Source organism: Mya arenaria, chromosome 5 (genome assembly GCF_026914265.1).
Source record: "Mya arenaria isolate MELC-2E11 chromosome 5, ASM2691426v1".
NCBI classification, from domain to species: Eukaryota; Metazoa; Mollusca; class Bivalvia; order Myida; family Myidae; genus Mya; species Mya arenaria.
This window is the reverse complement of record NC_069126.1, coordinates 28,927,131-28,941,813: the sequence shown is the minus strand read 5'-3', so window position 1 is coordinate 28,941,813 and position 14,683 is coordinate 28,927,131. Positions and strand designations below refer to the sequence as shown.

Genomic DNA, 14,683 nt, shown 5'->3' with positions numbered 1-14,683 from the left:
ACCTATATTCTGAGCCCAAAACACTTACACTATTTTATTACGGGAACCGTCGGCTTCAGGTTCTGCCCACTCAACTACGCAACGATTGTATCCCTGAATCCCCATCGCTATGCTAAAATTAATGTTCCCTTATCATTTTGTAGGTGCGGAAACAGGAGACTACATACCAATATCTCTTTATTTGTCCTCTCTTTACTTAACAAAGGCAACATCTGTTTAATACTGTTCAATCCCTGACTCAGGTTATACTCCATTCATTACTATATGATTATGAAACACTGACTGAAGAGCAAAGTAGTACTCTTTTTGATGCAGTTAATCGTTTTATTTTTTGTCAAAAAGATTTGAAAGCCAGTGATCGACTTAAACCACCAACACTCACACATCTTTTACTTTGCCTCTCTTTCTTTTTCTTCTATTCTCAAACTTTTTTTCCAGCTTTAAAACAGTTGATTAATTTAGAATACAGATTTGTTTCTTTTATATTTTCTTTATACTAGGTAATTGCATTTAAAGTCTCTCATTCAATCACCTGTATTTAAAACATGATTTTACATGAGCTTGTATACTACTATTATTATAACTTCTTTACTAATACCTGCCTCAATTGTCAATTGTAATTTATCATAACAGGGAAAGGAACTCTATTAGTGTATTTGAACTGCTCCAATCCTGAAATTTGATTATGTATTTGGATTGAAATGTTGATTAATTTTCCTCAATAAAATATGTTTAAATCAACAGGATTACGCTCAGCTCACTATATTTTTTTCTATAATTCGCGTTATATTTTCTTCATTGAGACTTTTTAGACTTTGAATAGGAATTATCTTGATAATTACAATTAACGAAATTTTATTTATCAAAATTAAGTTTAAGTTTGCATCTTGGCTTCTTTAAATAAGCTACTTAAGCCTGTTAACCTTGAGAAGTTTCGAGAAAATGGGGCCAGGTCAATAGGTACGTGATATTAATGAGAGGGAATAAAAACAACAGAAACCGGCAGTGAAATATCTACGGCACGTTCCCTCAGAGTCGGATATTCGAACCCACCCACTAACACATGGAATATGCCATCAACAAAATGCTTAATTTCTACTTTTCTTGCAGTCAAATTCCAGAAGAAGTTGAGAAATGCTTTTAGAGTCGACAAGTATCACGCATTTATCAACTCGCCGACGGTAGAACGAAAAGTTTAAATTGTCGCGATTAGAAATTACAACGACAACTGAAAAAGTAGAATATTACTGCTTAATGTCAGCTTGTCAACTTTCGGTGGCGAGCTACCCAACTGTAAGAGCTCTAATTTCGACTTATCGCGCAACAGAGATCACGGCTAGTGTCTTTCTTTTTTAAAGTTAACTTCAAAAACGAGGGCCATTATAAAATATCCGTATGCTTTTGTTATAACTTTAAGAATATAATCTAAGGTATGTGCGTTTGGTTGGTGGTCACCAAGCCTGACAAGTGTGTTTCCTCCGGGAAGTCCAGTTTCCCCCACAACACAAGTCCAGTCACGGCTTGGGTGCCGACGAGAGTGATAAATATATTGTTGAAATAACTTGTTTCATAATTGTTGTTAAATAAAAAGTTTAAACTAAAATTAGCTGACAAAATAACGCCATTTAACATCATTCATTAGATATTTTCACCTGGTATTTGCGTTGAATACTTCTGTAGTTCAATGTATTGTAATTATGCTTTCCGGTTGTTGATAGAGATTCATCAATGAAACACAAATTATGTTTCACTGTTTCATTTAATAAAAAGAAAAGTCATTGGTTACAGTGCAACATCCCTTTATGTCTAATCTCTTGAACACTAAAAGTAAATATTTCACTCGTGGCAACGCTATTCGTGAACTATAGGTTTTGGTGCTCACTCGGTGAATTATATTACGATCTTACGCTGCCACAAACAACTCTCTTCTATCTTATAATCACACGTGCACACTTTCTGTCTTACTATGTTTTGACTCTTTAAAATTATTTCAAGTTGGTACGTATTGAATTAAACAATAATGTTATTGAAGGAAAAGTTAGACGAGAATGATGTTTTCAAATGTGTTTGATGATAATTTTGTGGTGGGTTTTATGTCGTTTAATTCCACCACCTGCCGTATATCACGTATATCACGTTTGCGCGCATGTTTTCAGCACTGAACATTTTCAAACTCTTAAGATTTGGCTACAAAATTACTCGCATTTTTGAAACCTCTTTTAATAAGGGGTACAAACATAATAACCACGGACTGATCAACGATTGCTGTTTAGAATCGATATGTCTGAGTAGTTGTTATATCGATTTCGAACCTAATACCTTTTTTGGTCAGCTAAGGAAAGGTCTGTTTGATTTTGCTTGTAAAAATCATTCATTTTCTAAAACTCACTAAATATCTTCTTGTACTTCTTGATCATACGATTGTTTGTCGAACGCATGTTGATAAATGGCCCAATTCGTAATCACGTGAGCAAAGATGCGCAATGAAGCTGTGCGCAAGTGCGGAACATAAAGACAAAGGAATCAAAGTAGTCTAGTACTTTCTCTGATAAGCCCGCCTCAACTGGATGTATGAAAGTTGTATAGAATTGTTTTGAATATCAGTTCTGGTTCGACGACCGTTTTTGGACGGTTGACCATAGCTGAACTTTGGGAACACATCTATAGCACTAGCAAAAATAATAAATTATGTTCAAATTGCACAATTTCGGTCTAGATATTATTAAAATCTATGAAAGAGAGTTACCCCAAGCACCAATGCAAACATTTTATACATAACTATTTCGTTTCTGAGGGATGGGCGCACGTCAAAAGGTTGCGCTCTTTTATTACATTTACTCTGGCGTCAAGTCCTGGATCCGCCCCTCTATACAACCTTAATTTTCTCAATCATATGAGGTCATTTGTGAAGCAGTAAACCAGGTCACGGCCCATGATTCAGACTATTAAGTCCAAGTCTAAACTCAGACTCAGAATCACTTTTAATAAATTACAAAGAAACGTTTTCATTCCGCTGGTTTTGCAAAAATTGTATAATTCTTTATAGTAATAACATACACTGAAGTGCATGCTATTTCAGAACATCCAAATATTGTGGGATATTCCCCTACATTGTCCAAGTTTATGTCTATTCTACCCTTTTTACCTACTTGGATTTTGTTATCAAAGCCCCATTATTAAACAAGGAAGTTTAAGTTTTACTTTTGAATAACAAATTATAGATTCACCACTATCTCAATTTCCATACCTTTTATGCTCATCGGATTAAGTGATTAATTTGGTATGCAATATTGGATTTGTTATTTTCCTACAATTTTAATTCTTTACCTCATTTATAATGAACAACAAAGCAGTTTAATTTGCTGCAAATGGATTCATATACCTTTGGTTCCATTCTAAATCATGGATTATTCAGCAGCAAATAAATGTAATTTAACTTTCTGTACAATCGTTGTAAAGTTTAAACTGAACAAAATACTTGATATATATCACAGTGCTTACTTTCATACTGCATTGTACAAACTACATTTTTTGATCTTTGGTTTTCATTCAGTATCGAAGCCATGAGGACGCCAGTTCTGCTTGCGAGTATTCTGCTGCTACTGCTACATATATGTTGTGGGATCGCGTACCACCTTGACAACAACGAAGTAAAAACAACGTCAAATCTAGGAGATATCGTTTCCGTTCCCGAGGAAGAAAACGGCACTTTGTCACGTGGATTAATTGTATTACCTCATTCAAAAAATATGAAACAAACCGTTAAAAGAACAGATGGTCACACTATTGACACATACAGTAACCACGGCACAGTGTCAAGTGTTGAAAAGGCTGAATTAAACGGACAAGAAGATTCAGTGTCTGAAGAATGTGTAATTGAAGTTGAAAAACCTTCATTGGATAGATTTCGTCATTTGGTTTTCAGAGCCGACAGTAATTTTGTTTTTTTAAATTTAACCTCAAACTATGATTCAGGAATACATTTAAAGAAAGCGAAATGGACAATTGCAGAAAATATTTGGATATGGACATTTTACGGAAAAGAAGGTGCATTAGAATTTCTCAAATGGCCAACTGAATTTGGAATTTGGTCCATGGGTCTATTATACGAATCTGTGATCAGAAAACCAATTGAGATATCACTGAAACGAATTACTGGCAATTGTTCGAAATTAGAAGTCGGAAAAAAGGATGATGACCTTGTTATTGCGAAAGCCTTAACAAATTTAACACTTGAAATGATGTCGCTTGACTTGGAAAAGTATGCACCTAGCTTTTATTGCTACCGAAAAAGAATGATAATAGACGCATACGTACTCTGCAAACATATTGTGTGTCCGATTGAGGCAGTAAAACACTCCTGCTGCAATTTCTTCTTCAACAAAACTTTAAATCGGAGAGTAATGAGCTGTAAGGAAATTGAATTCGAGTACGACGAAGTGTGGTGGATCTTTCCAAGCATTCTTTCAACAGTATTACTGATATATTCACCTTTATTTCTTATGTACATATTGTACCACTATTCAGAACGGGAAAGCGGTCGTCTGAGATTAAATGTTTTGAATGGACTTACGGAGAACACTATAACTTTTACACAAGACAACAACGAATCTATGATTATACATTCTCAAGATGAGTATATCTTATTCGATGGTATTAATCATGTCACTTTGTTAAACACAATCTGTATTCCTTTGAACATGAGTTTGGCAGCAATGGGTTGTTTTACGGACGTATTAAAGCGTTCGGTTAGACTTCTCATTCCTGTTTTAAGCCTAACCTTTGTTGGACTGCAGGTGGTGTTAGATTATAAGGTATTGTACAAGTTTGTACACGACTGTGTTGAATCTGGCGTACCTATGGGTTTTCGCTCAATGCTGACGGGCTATGATAAAAGTAAAAATATTTTTCTACCCTACATTGGTGGCCCTTTCGTTGCTCTGTCGTGTTATTTAATCATCACTGGCGTGCTTGTTCTTGCGCCCAGCGATCCAGCTAGACTATTGTCCGATGCTGTTGTAGCTTCGAGATCATCACAAAGTAATCCTGAAGCTTCGCCACTTTTTCTGAGTCTCAATAATATAGAAATATTCGGTGCAATGAATCTTAAGTACAGCAAAGGCTTTCGTAAGATATATAATATTTTCCTTGCTCAATTTTATATGCTTATGAATGTGAAATTCTGGAAACACATTTTCAAAATTCAAACCGCTCGATGGAATGTTTATAGTAAATGTTGTCTTTGCGTCATTGTCTTTCCTTTGTATTTTATATTGTGTTGTGTAGAAATTTTCTTATCCGTAATAATATATGGCTTCCCGATTGTATCATTTGGAAGGCTGATAATTAAAGCATATTGTATTCCCTTTAACAGAGGCGTTCGTAGATGTAGAGATCATATTTGCATGTATCTTTTTACAGGTTGTCTCATTCTATCAGTTGTATATTTTATCTTTATGTTTGCTACTATTTTTTCTGACGCTATTTTGTTTCTCACACGCGTTGCTATATTCACATTCACTGGCATCATCGTTTTTCCTAAAACGGCGTACGGATATATGATATTTGGCTTTACTGTGTTTTACTATCTTTCGAACTGTTTTAGTGACTTTTCTATGAACTATAGCAGGCTCATGAAGGATATTATCAAACTTACAAAGGGCTTTCAGCGGCATAATGAAAACACCCAGAAAAAGGTGCTTTTCAAACATAAGGACAAATGGGGAATTAGAGAGTCCCTTTTTGAACTAGCCATAGAAAACCACAGCCCTCGACGAAAATTGTTGTTTTCGACGCTCCTCCGAGCATTTGTTGTTCTCGGGTTACTGGGAATTTGTATTAACATGCTTTCCAAAACGGACAGTTTTCGTGAGCTTCACGTCATAATGCATGTTGGTACCGCTTTATTTATCTGCGCTTTACCGCAGATAGTGAACCGTGTTTGCAAGAAAAAGGATAGCATTAAGGCATTAAAGCGACGCAGAAAAGCATTGGTCAACACAGTTAAGGCATATCTTGGGTATTTTGCTGATAGTGAAACGTCTGATTCGGAGGTAAATGGTGTTTAAAGGCAAACAAAGAACCTGAGAGCGTGGGCTTTCTGCAACATTAAAGATTTTGGAACTTCAGACGAACAAGCTCGTCGCGTAAAAAAGAAATTGATTTACGATCTGGGCCATATTCATCAAGCACTTAGTTGAATTTTTCAACTTAGTGAGAACAAGTCTTGTCTTATTTGAAGTTAAAAATAATAAAGTAACCATGTTACAAAGATAAGCTAGAAAGATGTCTAGATTATAAAGGCGCGTAATTAAATATGATGGGATAAAGAGGGTATTCAAATCTTTCGTTACTAAAAGATCGAAATGTTCAAGTATGAAACTTAATATGTATGGCCCCTAGCTTACAACAACTAATATGCAAGAGCGATAACAATGGCTTCATCACCAGTTCTCTTAGAAGTGATTGTGTGTTATTGTGTTTTGTTTCAACTCTCAAACTTCAACTGTCTGACCTTTACCTCTCACCCTTGCCACGGACATATAAACCATGGATTGGCAACTGGCCCATATCGGTGATACGATAAGAAATAATAATTTACCCACAATCCTTAGCGTGCGCTCGGCAAATATCGGAAAATCCTGCCGAATCTTCGATCGGTGATTAATGCCTTGTTCGTTATAGATTTAATTATAATTAATAACTGTGATTGCAATCAGATTCAATTGGACTATTATCAACTCAAATGAAAGTACCGCGCATTTGAATCAATTTTAAATAATGTTTTCCTACATGTATATATTCGGCCGATGTCGGACGTCTCGAAAATGACAACACGGTAAGATCTCAGAATGAAATCCCGCTGCACGCGTGAGTTTGAGATTATCACATTAACACAGATGAGAGTTGCCAATCAATGGTTTATAGGTCCATGCCCTTGCTTACTTTCGCTAGTAATCCCTCGTGTGGCTGTACGTCGAAAGGTTAGTTGGCTGTTGGGATCTATAAGATTGCCCATTAAGTTACCCCGGAACAGCACGGATCTGATTCCCCTGAAAGAGTAGTTGTGCTGTTTCTGAAAAAAAAAACACAATTGCATTATAATTATAAGATCATATTGATACATACAATTTTATAATTCCAGTTGTCGTAATAGTGTTTATGTTGTTATTGAAAGTATATTACATTATCATGATATATCATATTGGTATATGTCCATTTTAACCCATTATATATCATCTGTAATTGTTATACTGATGGCTTTGATTTGGAAAATATATAACATTATAATAATTAAAACACCAGTAATCATTATAGTCATTGTGTTTTTAGATATATTAAATTTTATGAAAACATATTGATACATTTTCACTTTATATCTGATTATGCTTATTTCTTCTTCGTTTATCGTATTTTAATCAGAACACTATTATGTGTTTTTGTTTGTTTTGCTTTGTCTGTTTTGACCTTTGATCTATGCGACATTAAATAGGATAATATTTGGGTTAAAACGATCTGTCATGTCACTGTAGCTAAGGCGGAAGAAAATGAAACATTTGGACTTATCTTTTACTTCCTGATTAAAATATACAAAACCTACTTATGCGTATGTTTGATGATCCATTCAGTTTTTGTATCATTTTAAAGATTATTGCTTGTTGATAACACGTACTGTAAAATAAAGGACCGAAACAACATATATGAAGTGATTACTCTCTGTAAGTCGATCGTTAATTTTTAATGAAATCTTGAAAACTGTACATGAGCACTTTTGAAGTGCAGCAACTGCTTTAGAAATATACCAATAAAAAAAGAAAAAAAGGAATTCTCACGAAATAATTGAATTCAATCCACGATTTTAGAACTGGTAAACCTTTTATGTTCAATGTCAATTGATTATCATGGTTGAAACAAGTGAGTGAGATACAACGCAAGGTGATACGGGTGCGAGAGTGCGATACTCTATCGCTTTACTGAGGTACATTTTTGTTCTTTCACGTGCGCGGCGTGAAACTCCGGTACTGGTAGCCTATGTAAAGGCTTAAATACTAATTTTATTCATGCTTTTCGATTAACTTCGTTAATTGTACCATTTAAAATGCATTCAAATACACTCACGTATGAATTATCGACTTTGTGTACATGATTGTGAAGCGCTATGTTCATTACAGAATATTTTTTTTATTGCATATGCATTGACGTTTTGTTCATTGTCGTAATCATTTATCATCGAAACAAGCAATAAGAACTGTTCCAAAAGATCTAAACAAAATCCATATCTCTTGGCTTTCCGAATGCAATTGTGCTGATCCGTGGTGTTCAGTGATCCAAAAAGGAATTGTTAAAAAAGAATATGTCTGAAGGCAGGTAACTGGTCAAACAAGCTAAGTCGTATGTAGTTGTAGAACGGACAGGTATAGGTGACATGTATCCTCTATTTCACCACATTGACAATATGGGCTATTTTTACTTTAGATTTAGAAAACGAAAGTTTATTTTGGTTGCTACAAATGCAGTCTTGCATGAGTGAAAATCGCATAGCCGACCAAGTGAATTGGTCTTCTTGTTATTTGCTTAGTTTGTTTCAAAGCTGGTAGGGATTGCGAAGGTAGAATATCGTATGGTAAATGTTGATCGAAGGAAATGAATTGTAAAATAATTTGCAGGCGATGTTATTGGAATTATTGGAATTGTGAAGATGGTATGAAGTGGTATCTGCAAGAAAACGTGAATGAAACAGACATGTTAGGTATGTTGGAGCCAAAGAGAAATTGTATAAATCAGTGTGAGCTTATACGTTGGCGTATTCCATCTTGGAGTTCCAGACAAATTAAGTTTCATTATGAATTAGATATGGCCACCTCAACTTCCATTCCTTCAATAAACAGCCTTTCGGTAATTGCGAATAATTTCCGTTTTCGGATATGTTCGGATCGCGAATTATTGCGTATAATATATAATAGCGTACTATTATTGATATTGTGTCAGCATACCTCGAACATTTTAATACTTACGTGAAATACTACTGAAAAAAGCTTAGTAGCCAAAAGTTAAAACATAAATCCCGTTTGATGACACTGGGAAAACGCCAAAGACATAGAACACGAAAACAAAAACAAAATCACAAACAAGAAACATGGAACTACAGCACAAAAGACTACAACAGCACAACGCATATATACTAAATAAAAAAAAACTAAGTATGTTTATCAAGGATTATTAGGTACCACCTTGGAACGGTCAGTAAAATGTAAATTTACTGGGGGTTTAAACGAGTTTACGTGCACAAAATCTCACTCTTATCCGAACAATCCTAAATAAAGAAAAAACGTAAAAGGTAAATCTTATTAAAGTATGCATTAACTTGAGGAAACTTAATAATAAAACAAATTATTATAAATTAATAGGTAAACGCCAAGTACTTCAATGATTAGCGATCCCAACTCTATCTGCAGACGGAGGAATACAATACAGAGCACCTAATGCAAAAATTTCAAAGATACGATGCAGTCATTGTTTAAAACTATAAGCATCACATACAGTCTGACTTAGCATCATTGTACCGTCTCCGTGGCCTTGTGGTTAAGGCGTCCGCCTACGGAGCGGGAGGTCGAAGGTTCGAGTCTCACAAGGGGCTTGTTCTGACATGGCCGGTTGCCGACCCAGCAGCTAGTTAAATCGAGGGGTACCGATTGCCTTCTTGCCAGGCGCCTTGCTTTTGGAATAAGGAATCGGGGTAAAGATGTTCACGAATGTAGGTGTCTCATAAGTCCAACGGGCTGGCCCTTAACTAAGAGGGGTGACACTATAATAAACAAACACTTTACTTTTTACTTTACTTTACTTTATAAAATAAAAGGTTTAAAACTGTGTGATCATAGAGTTTCATAATAAAAGGCATCATTGTACTAAAACAATGTACTAAATCAACATGTTGTTAAGTATTGATTCATGATTTGTGAATTGAACTGTTGTCATTTCCGTTTCAACTTTACGTTGAAAAGTGATTTTAATTTTGGACTGTGTCTGTAGCAATAAGATGTGTAAACCGGTTGGGTCGTTCTATTTACAGCATGGGTGATAAGTAATACGCTAAGGTTTTCTTAAATGAAATAAAGTATTCTATTAAAAATTCTTGAAAGAAATGTAACAAGTAACAAATTGATGCCATTATCGGGTGGTGAACGCAATTGGGCTGGTTTAAGTACGCGTGGAGTCATTTGAACTCCGGTTTCAATTAACTGTGAACAGAATGATAAAAACTAGATAAACCCGCTTGTTCCTCATATAGCCTTTCAATGCTTTCAGTGTTTGCATTGTTATCAAAGCAAGGAAGATAAAGATATTGATATGCATTACAAATAATTTTAGTCATCGCATTCTGCGTAAACACACGTTTTGTGCTAGTCGGATTAAAAGTATTACTTGGTATGCCATATTGGATTTGTTCTTTTCCTAATTTACAATTATTTGCCACAATGGATTTAGTTTAGATTTTCAATCCTATTCTAAATAATGGATTAGTCAGCAGGAATTAAAGATATTGACATAAAGTCATGTCTTTAAAAAACACAGTTTAGTTAATAAGTTAATTTTTACATTTTTGGATTTTTTTTAACCACTTTAATTGTTATTGTGTACATACTGACCAAATACACATCCAACAGGTTTAAAAAAGAATAATGCTTTGATCATCGAATCATGCTTACATGTATTTTTGACAGTCTGAACAAGGGATACTATCTAAACAGATATATATAAGTCTTGAAATTATTTATTGTTTTACAAAAATAATTTTAATGATAAAGAAACACTTATCGCAATAATCTTGTTAAAGTGGCATATTTTTGCAGTGGTTATCGCATCTGGGTTCGATTCCCGGCCTTGGCGTGTGTGCGTTTGGTTGGTGGTCACCAAGCTGGACAAGTGGATTTTCTCCGGGCAACTTTCTTCTAAGGTTCTAGCTAAGAACAAAATGGTTTAGGAATGTATGCATTCATACGGCATTGTACAAATTACGTTAATTAATCGTCGGATCGAAGCCATGTGGACACCAGTTCTGTATGCGATAATTCTACTCCTATTAAATATTCATTACGGGATCGCATACAAACTATACAACAACGAAGAGCTACCAGTGTCAGACATAAAAACAAAGTCAAATCTTGGAGATACCGTTTCCGTTCCCGATGAAGAAAACGATAACTTGTCGCCTGGATTAATTGTATTCCCTCCGAACACTCACCCAAAAATTATGAAACAAACCTTCACAAGAGAAGATGGTCACAATAATGACACATACAGTAGCCACGACGCAGTGCCAATTGTTGAAAAGGCTGGCTTAAACGGAAAAGAAAATTCAGTGTCTGAAGAATGTGTAATTGAAGTTGAAAAGCGTTCAGTGGATAGATTTCGTCATTTGGTTTTCAGATCTGACAGTAATTTTGTCTTTTTAAATTTAACTTCAAAAAATGGTTCAGGTATACATTTAAAACGCGCCAAATGGACAATTTCAGAACATATTTGGATATGGACCTTTTCCGGAAAAGAAGGTGCTCTAGAATTTCTCAAATGGCCAGCTGAATTTGGAATTTGGTCAATGGGGTTATTGTACGAATCAGTGCTAAGAAAACCAATTAATATATTACTGGAAAGAAAAGAAGGCAACTGTTCGATATTAGAAGTCGGAAATAAGGATGATGATCATTTAATTGCGAAAGCGTTAACAAATTTAACACTTGAAATGATGGCGTTCGGCCCAGATAAATATGGACCAAGTTTTTATTGCTACCGAAAAAGAATGATAATAGAACCATACGTACTCTGCAAGCACATTGTGTGTCCGACTGCGGCAGTAAAACACTCTTGCTGTGATTTCTTCTTCAACAAATCTTTAAATGAGAGGGTAATGGTCTGTAACGAATTAGAATTCGATTACGACGAAATGTGGTGGGTCTTTCCAATCATTCTTTCGACAGTATTGCTGATATATTCACCTTTATTTCTCCTGTACATACTGTGTCTCTATTCCGAAAGGGAAAGCGGTCGTCTGCGATTAAATGTTTTGAATGGGCTTACGGAGAACACTATAACTTTTACACAAGACAACAACGAATCTATGATTATACATTCTCACGATGAGTATATCTTATTCGATGGTATTAATCATGTCACTTTGTTAAACACTATCTGTATTCCTTTGAATATGAGTTTGGCAGCAATTGGTTGTTTTACAGACGTTTTTAAGCGCTTGGTTAGACTTCTCATTCCTGTATTAAGCTTAACCTTTGTTGGACTGCAAGCATTGTTAGATTATACTTTTTTGTTCGATTTTGTACACGATTGTGTTGAATCTGGTGTACCTATGGGTTTTCGTTCAATGCTGACGGGCTATGATAAAAGTAAATATATTTTTCTTCCCTACATTGGTGGCCCTTTTGTTGCTCTGTCGTGTTATTTAATCATCACTGGTGTGCTTGTTGTTGCACCCGGCGATCCAGCTAGACTATTGTCCGATGCTGCAGTAGCTTCGAGATCATCACAAAACAAACCTGAGGCTTCGCCACTCTTTCTTAGTCTCGACGATATAGCAATATTCGGTTCGATGAATCTCAAGCACAACAAAGGCTTTCGTAAGATATTTGACATTTTACTTTCCCAATTCTATATGCTTATAAATGTGAAGTTCTGGAAACACATTTTCAAAACTCAAACAGCGCGATGGAATGTTTATAGTAAATGTTGTCTGTGCTTTCTTTTCTTTCCTTTGTATTTAATATTGTGTTGTGTAGAAATTGTCTTATCTGTAATAATATATGGCTTCCCGATTGTATCATTTGGAATGCTGTTAACTAAAGCATATTGTATTCCTTTTAACAGAGGCGTTCGTAGATGTAGAGATCATATTTGCATGTATCTTTTTACAGGTTGTCTCATTCTATCAGTTTTATATTTTATCTTCATGTTTGCTACTATTTTCTCTGATGCTTCTTTGTTTCTTACACGTGTTGCTATATTTACATTCACTGGCATCATCGTTTTTCCTAAAACGGCGTACGGATATATGATATTTGGCTTCACTGTGTTTTACTATCTTTGGAACTGTTTCAGTGATTTTTCTATGACTTATAGCCGTCTCATGAAGGATATTATCAAAATTACAAAGGGCTTGCAGCGGCAAAATGAAAACACTCAGAAAAAGGTGCTTTTCAAACATAAGGACAAATGGGGGATTAGAGAGTCCCTTTTTGAACTAGCCATAGAAAACCACAGCCCTCGACGAAAATTGTTGTTTTCGACGCTCCTCCGAGCATTCGTTGTTCTCGGGTTACTGGGAATTTGTATTAACATGCTTTTCAAAACGGACAGTTTCCGTGAGCTTCATGTCATAATGCATGTTGGGACGGCTTTGTTTATTTGCGCTTTACCGCAGATAGTGAACCGCGTTTGCAAGAAAAAGGACAGCGTTAAGGTATTAAAGCGACGCAGAAAAGCATTGGTCAACACAGTTAAGGCATATCTTGGGTATTTTGCTGATAGTGAAACGTCTGATTCGGAAGTTAATGGTGTTTAAAAGCAAATAAAGAATAAGATAGCATGGGCTTGTTCATTTAGTTAAAGATAAATACCTTGAGGTTAACGTGCGAACTGCTGATAAACAAGCTCGCTGTGTAAAAAAAGAGATTCAGTTAAGATCTTGGTCATATTCATAGATCATCTTCGTTGATATTTTTTAAAATTTTATTAATAACATTATTTATGTATATTTAGGGTATTCAAAATATTGTAATAGTGGCTGTGTGTTGTTGTTTGTTGCTCATTATGAAATGTTTGGTTTAACAACTTTGTTAATGTCTTCAACTTTATAATAGAGTGTTGTTTTTTTTAATCAATTACCTTTTTATGAAAACATATTGATACATTTTTCTGAGTTAGCCCCAGCCGTACCCATATTTACATCACCAGTAATCATAAAAGTGATTGTGTTGTTTTTGGAAGTGTATTACATTATTATGAAAATATATTTCATACTTTCACTAATCGTTAAAGTGATTTTGATGTTTCTCGAAATATACTTCATTATTATTATAACATTTCCATTTTAAACACAAATAACTCTAAAAGTGATTGTTGGGTTCTGAAAATAGATTCCATTATTATGAGTACACATAAACACTTTTTCCTTGTATACCATCAATGATAGTAAAAGTGATCATGCTTTCTCTGAAATTATGTTACATTATCATTGAAAACATACTTATACATGTTTGTTTCAAAACACATCATTTAATGTTTGTTTTTTATCTTAATGTGATTGTTTTTTCATCGTTTATCGTTATACAAAATTGTGTATTTGTTTTTTGTTTGCTTCGTCTGTTTTGACCTTTGGTCTGTGTGAAATTATATAAAATAACATTTGGGTAAAGGGCCTTCCAAAGTTGTTTGAAGTACTGGGTATGAACTATTTAGTTATCAGGTTCAATATTTCGAAAGCATTATACAAACATACGTTGCAACTCGTGTAGGTGTCAATTTCACAAACGAAGATTTTATCAGATTTACAATAAAAAACAATCTTTTTCAAAAATGTGTTAATATAAAAACATATATATATGTTTTTGTTTAAAAACAAGTAAACCGTGCCCACTTAATAATGTCTTGTGATTTGGTGGTAATTACAACG

General features: G+C 34.8%; 2 protein-coding genes across 3 annotated transcripts; both read left to right on the top strand.

The window, feature by feature from the left end:
* Positions 1-3,148: 3,148 nt before the first annotated feature.
* Positions 3,149-7,697, top strand: LOC128233741 (uncharacterized). 2 transcript variants are annotated; one of them, XM_052947566.1, is made up of 2 exons: positions 3,149-3,280; positions 3,554-7,697. In XM_052947566.1, the coding sequence occupies exon 2, from the start codon at positions 3,564-3,566 to the stop codon at positions 6,066-6,068; it is 2,505 nt and encodes an 834-aa protein (XP_052803526.1). In that variant the 5' UTR covers positions 3,149-3,280; positions 3,554-3,563; the 3' UTR covers positions 6,069-7,697. The 2 variants fall into 2 exon arrangements, with proteins under 2 accessions (XP_052803526.1, XP_052803525.1); XM_052947565.1 differs by lacking the exon at positions 3,149-3,280 and adding an exon at positions 3,292-3,427.
* Positions 7,698-10,374: 2,677 nt separating this feature from the next.
* LOC128233773 (uncharacterized) lies at positions 10,375-14,356 on the top strand. Its single transcript, XM_052947621.1, has 2 exons — positions 10,375-10,428; positions 10,854-14,356. Exon 2 carries the CDS (start codon positions 10,991-10,993, stop codon positions 13,571-13,573), a length of 2,583 nt encoding a protein of 860 aa, XP_052803581.1. The 5' UTR covers positions 10,375-10,428; positions 10,854-10,990; the 3' UTR covers positions 13,574-14,356.
* Positions 14,357-14,683: the final 327 nt, after the last annotated feature.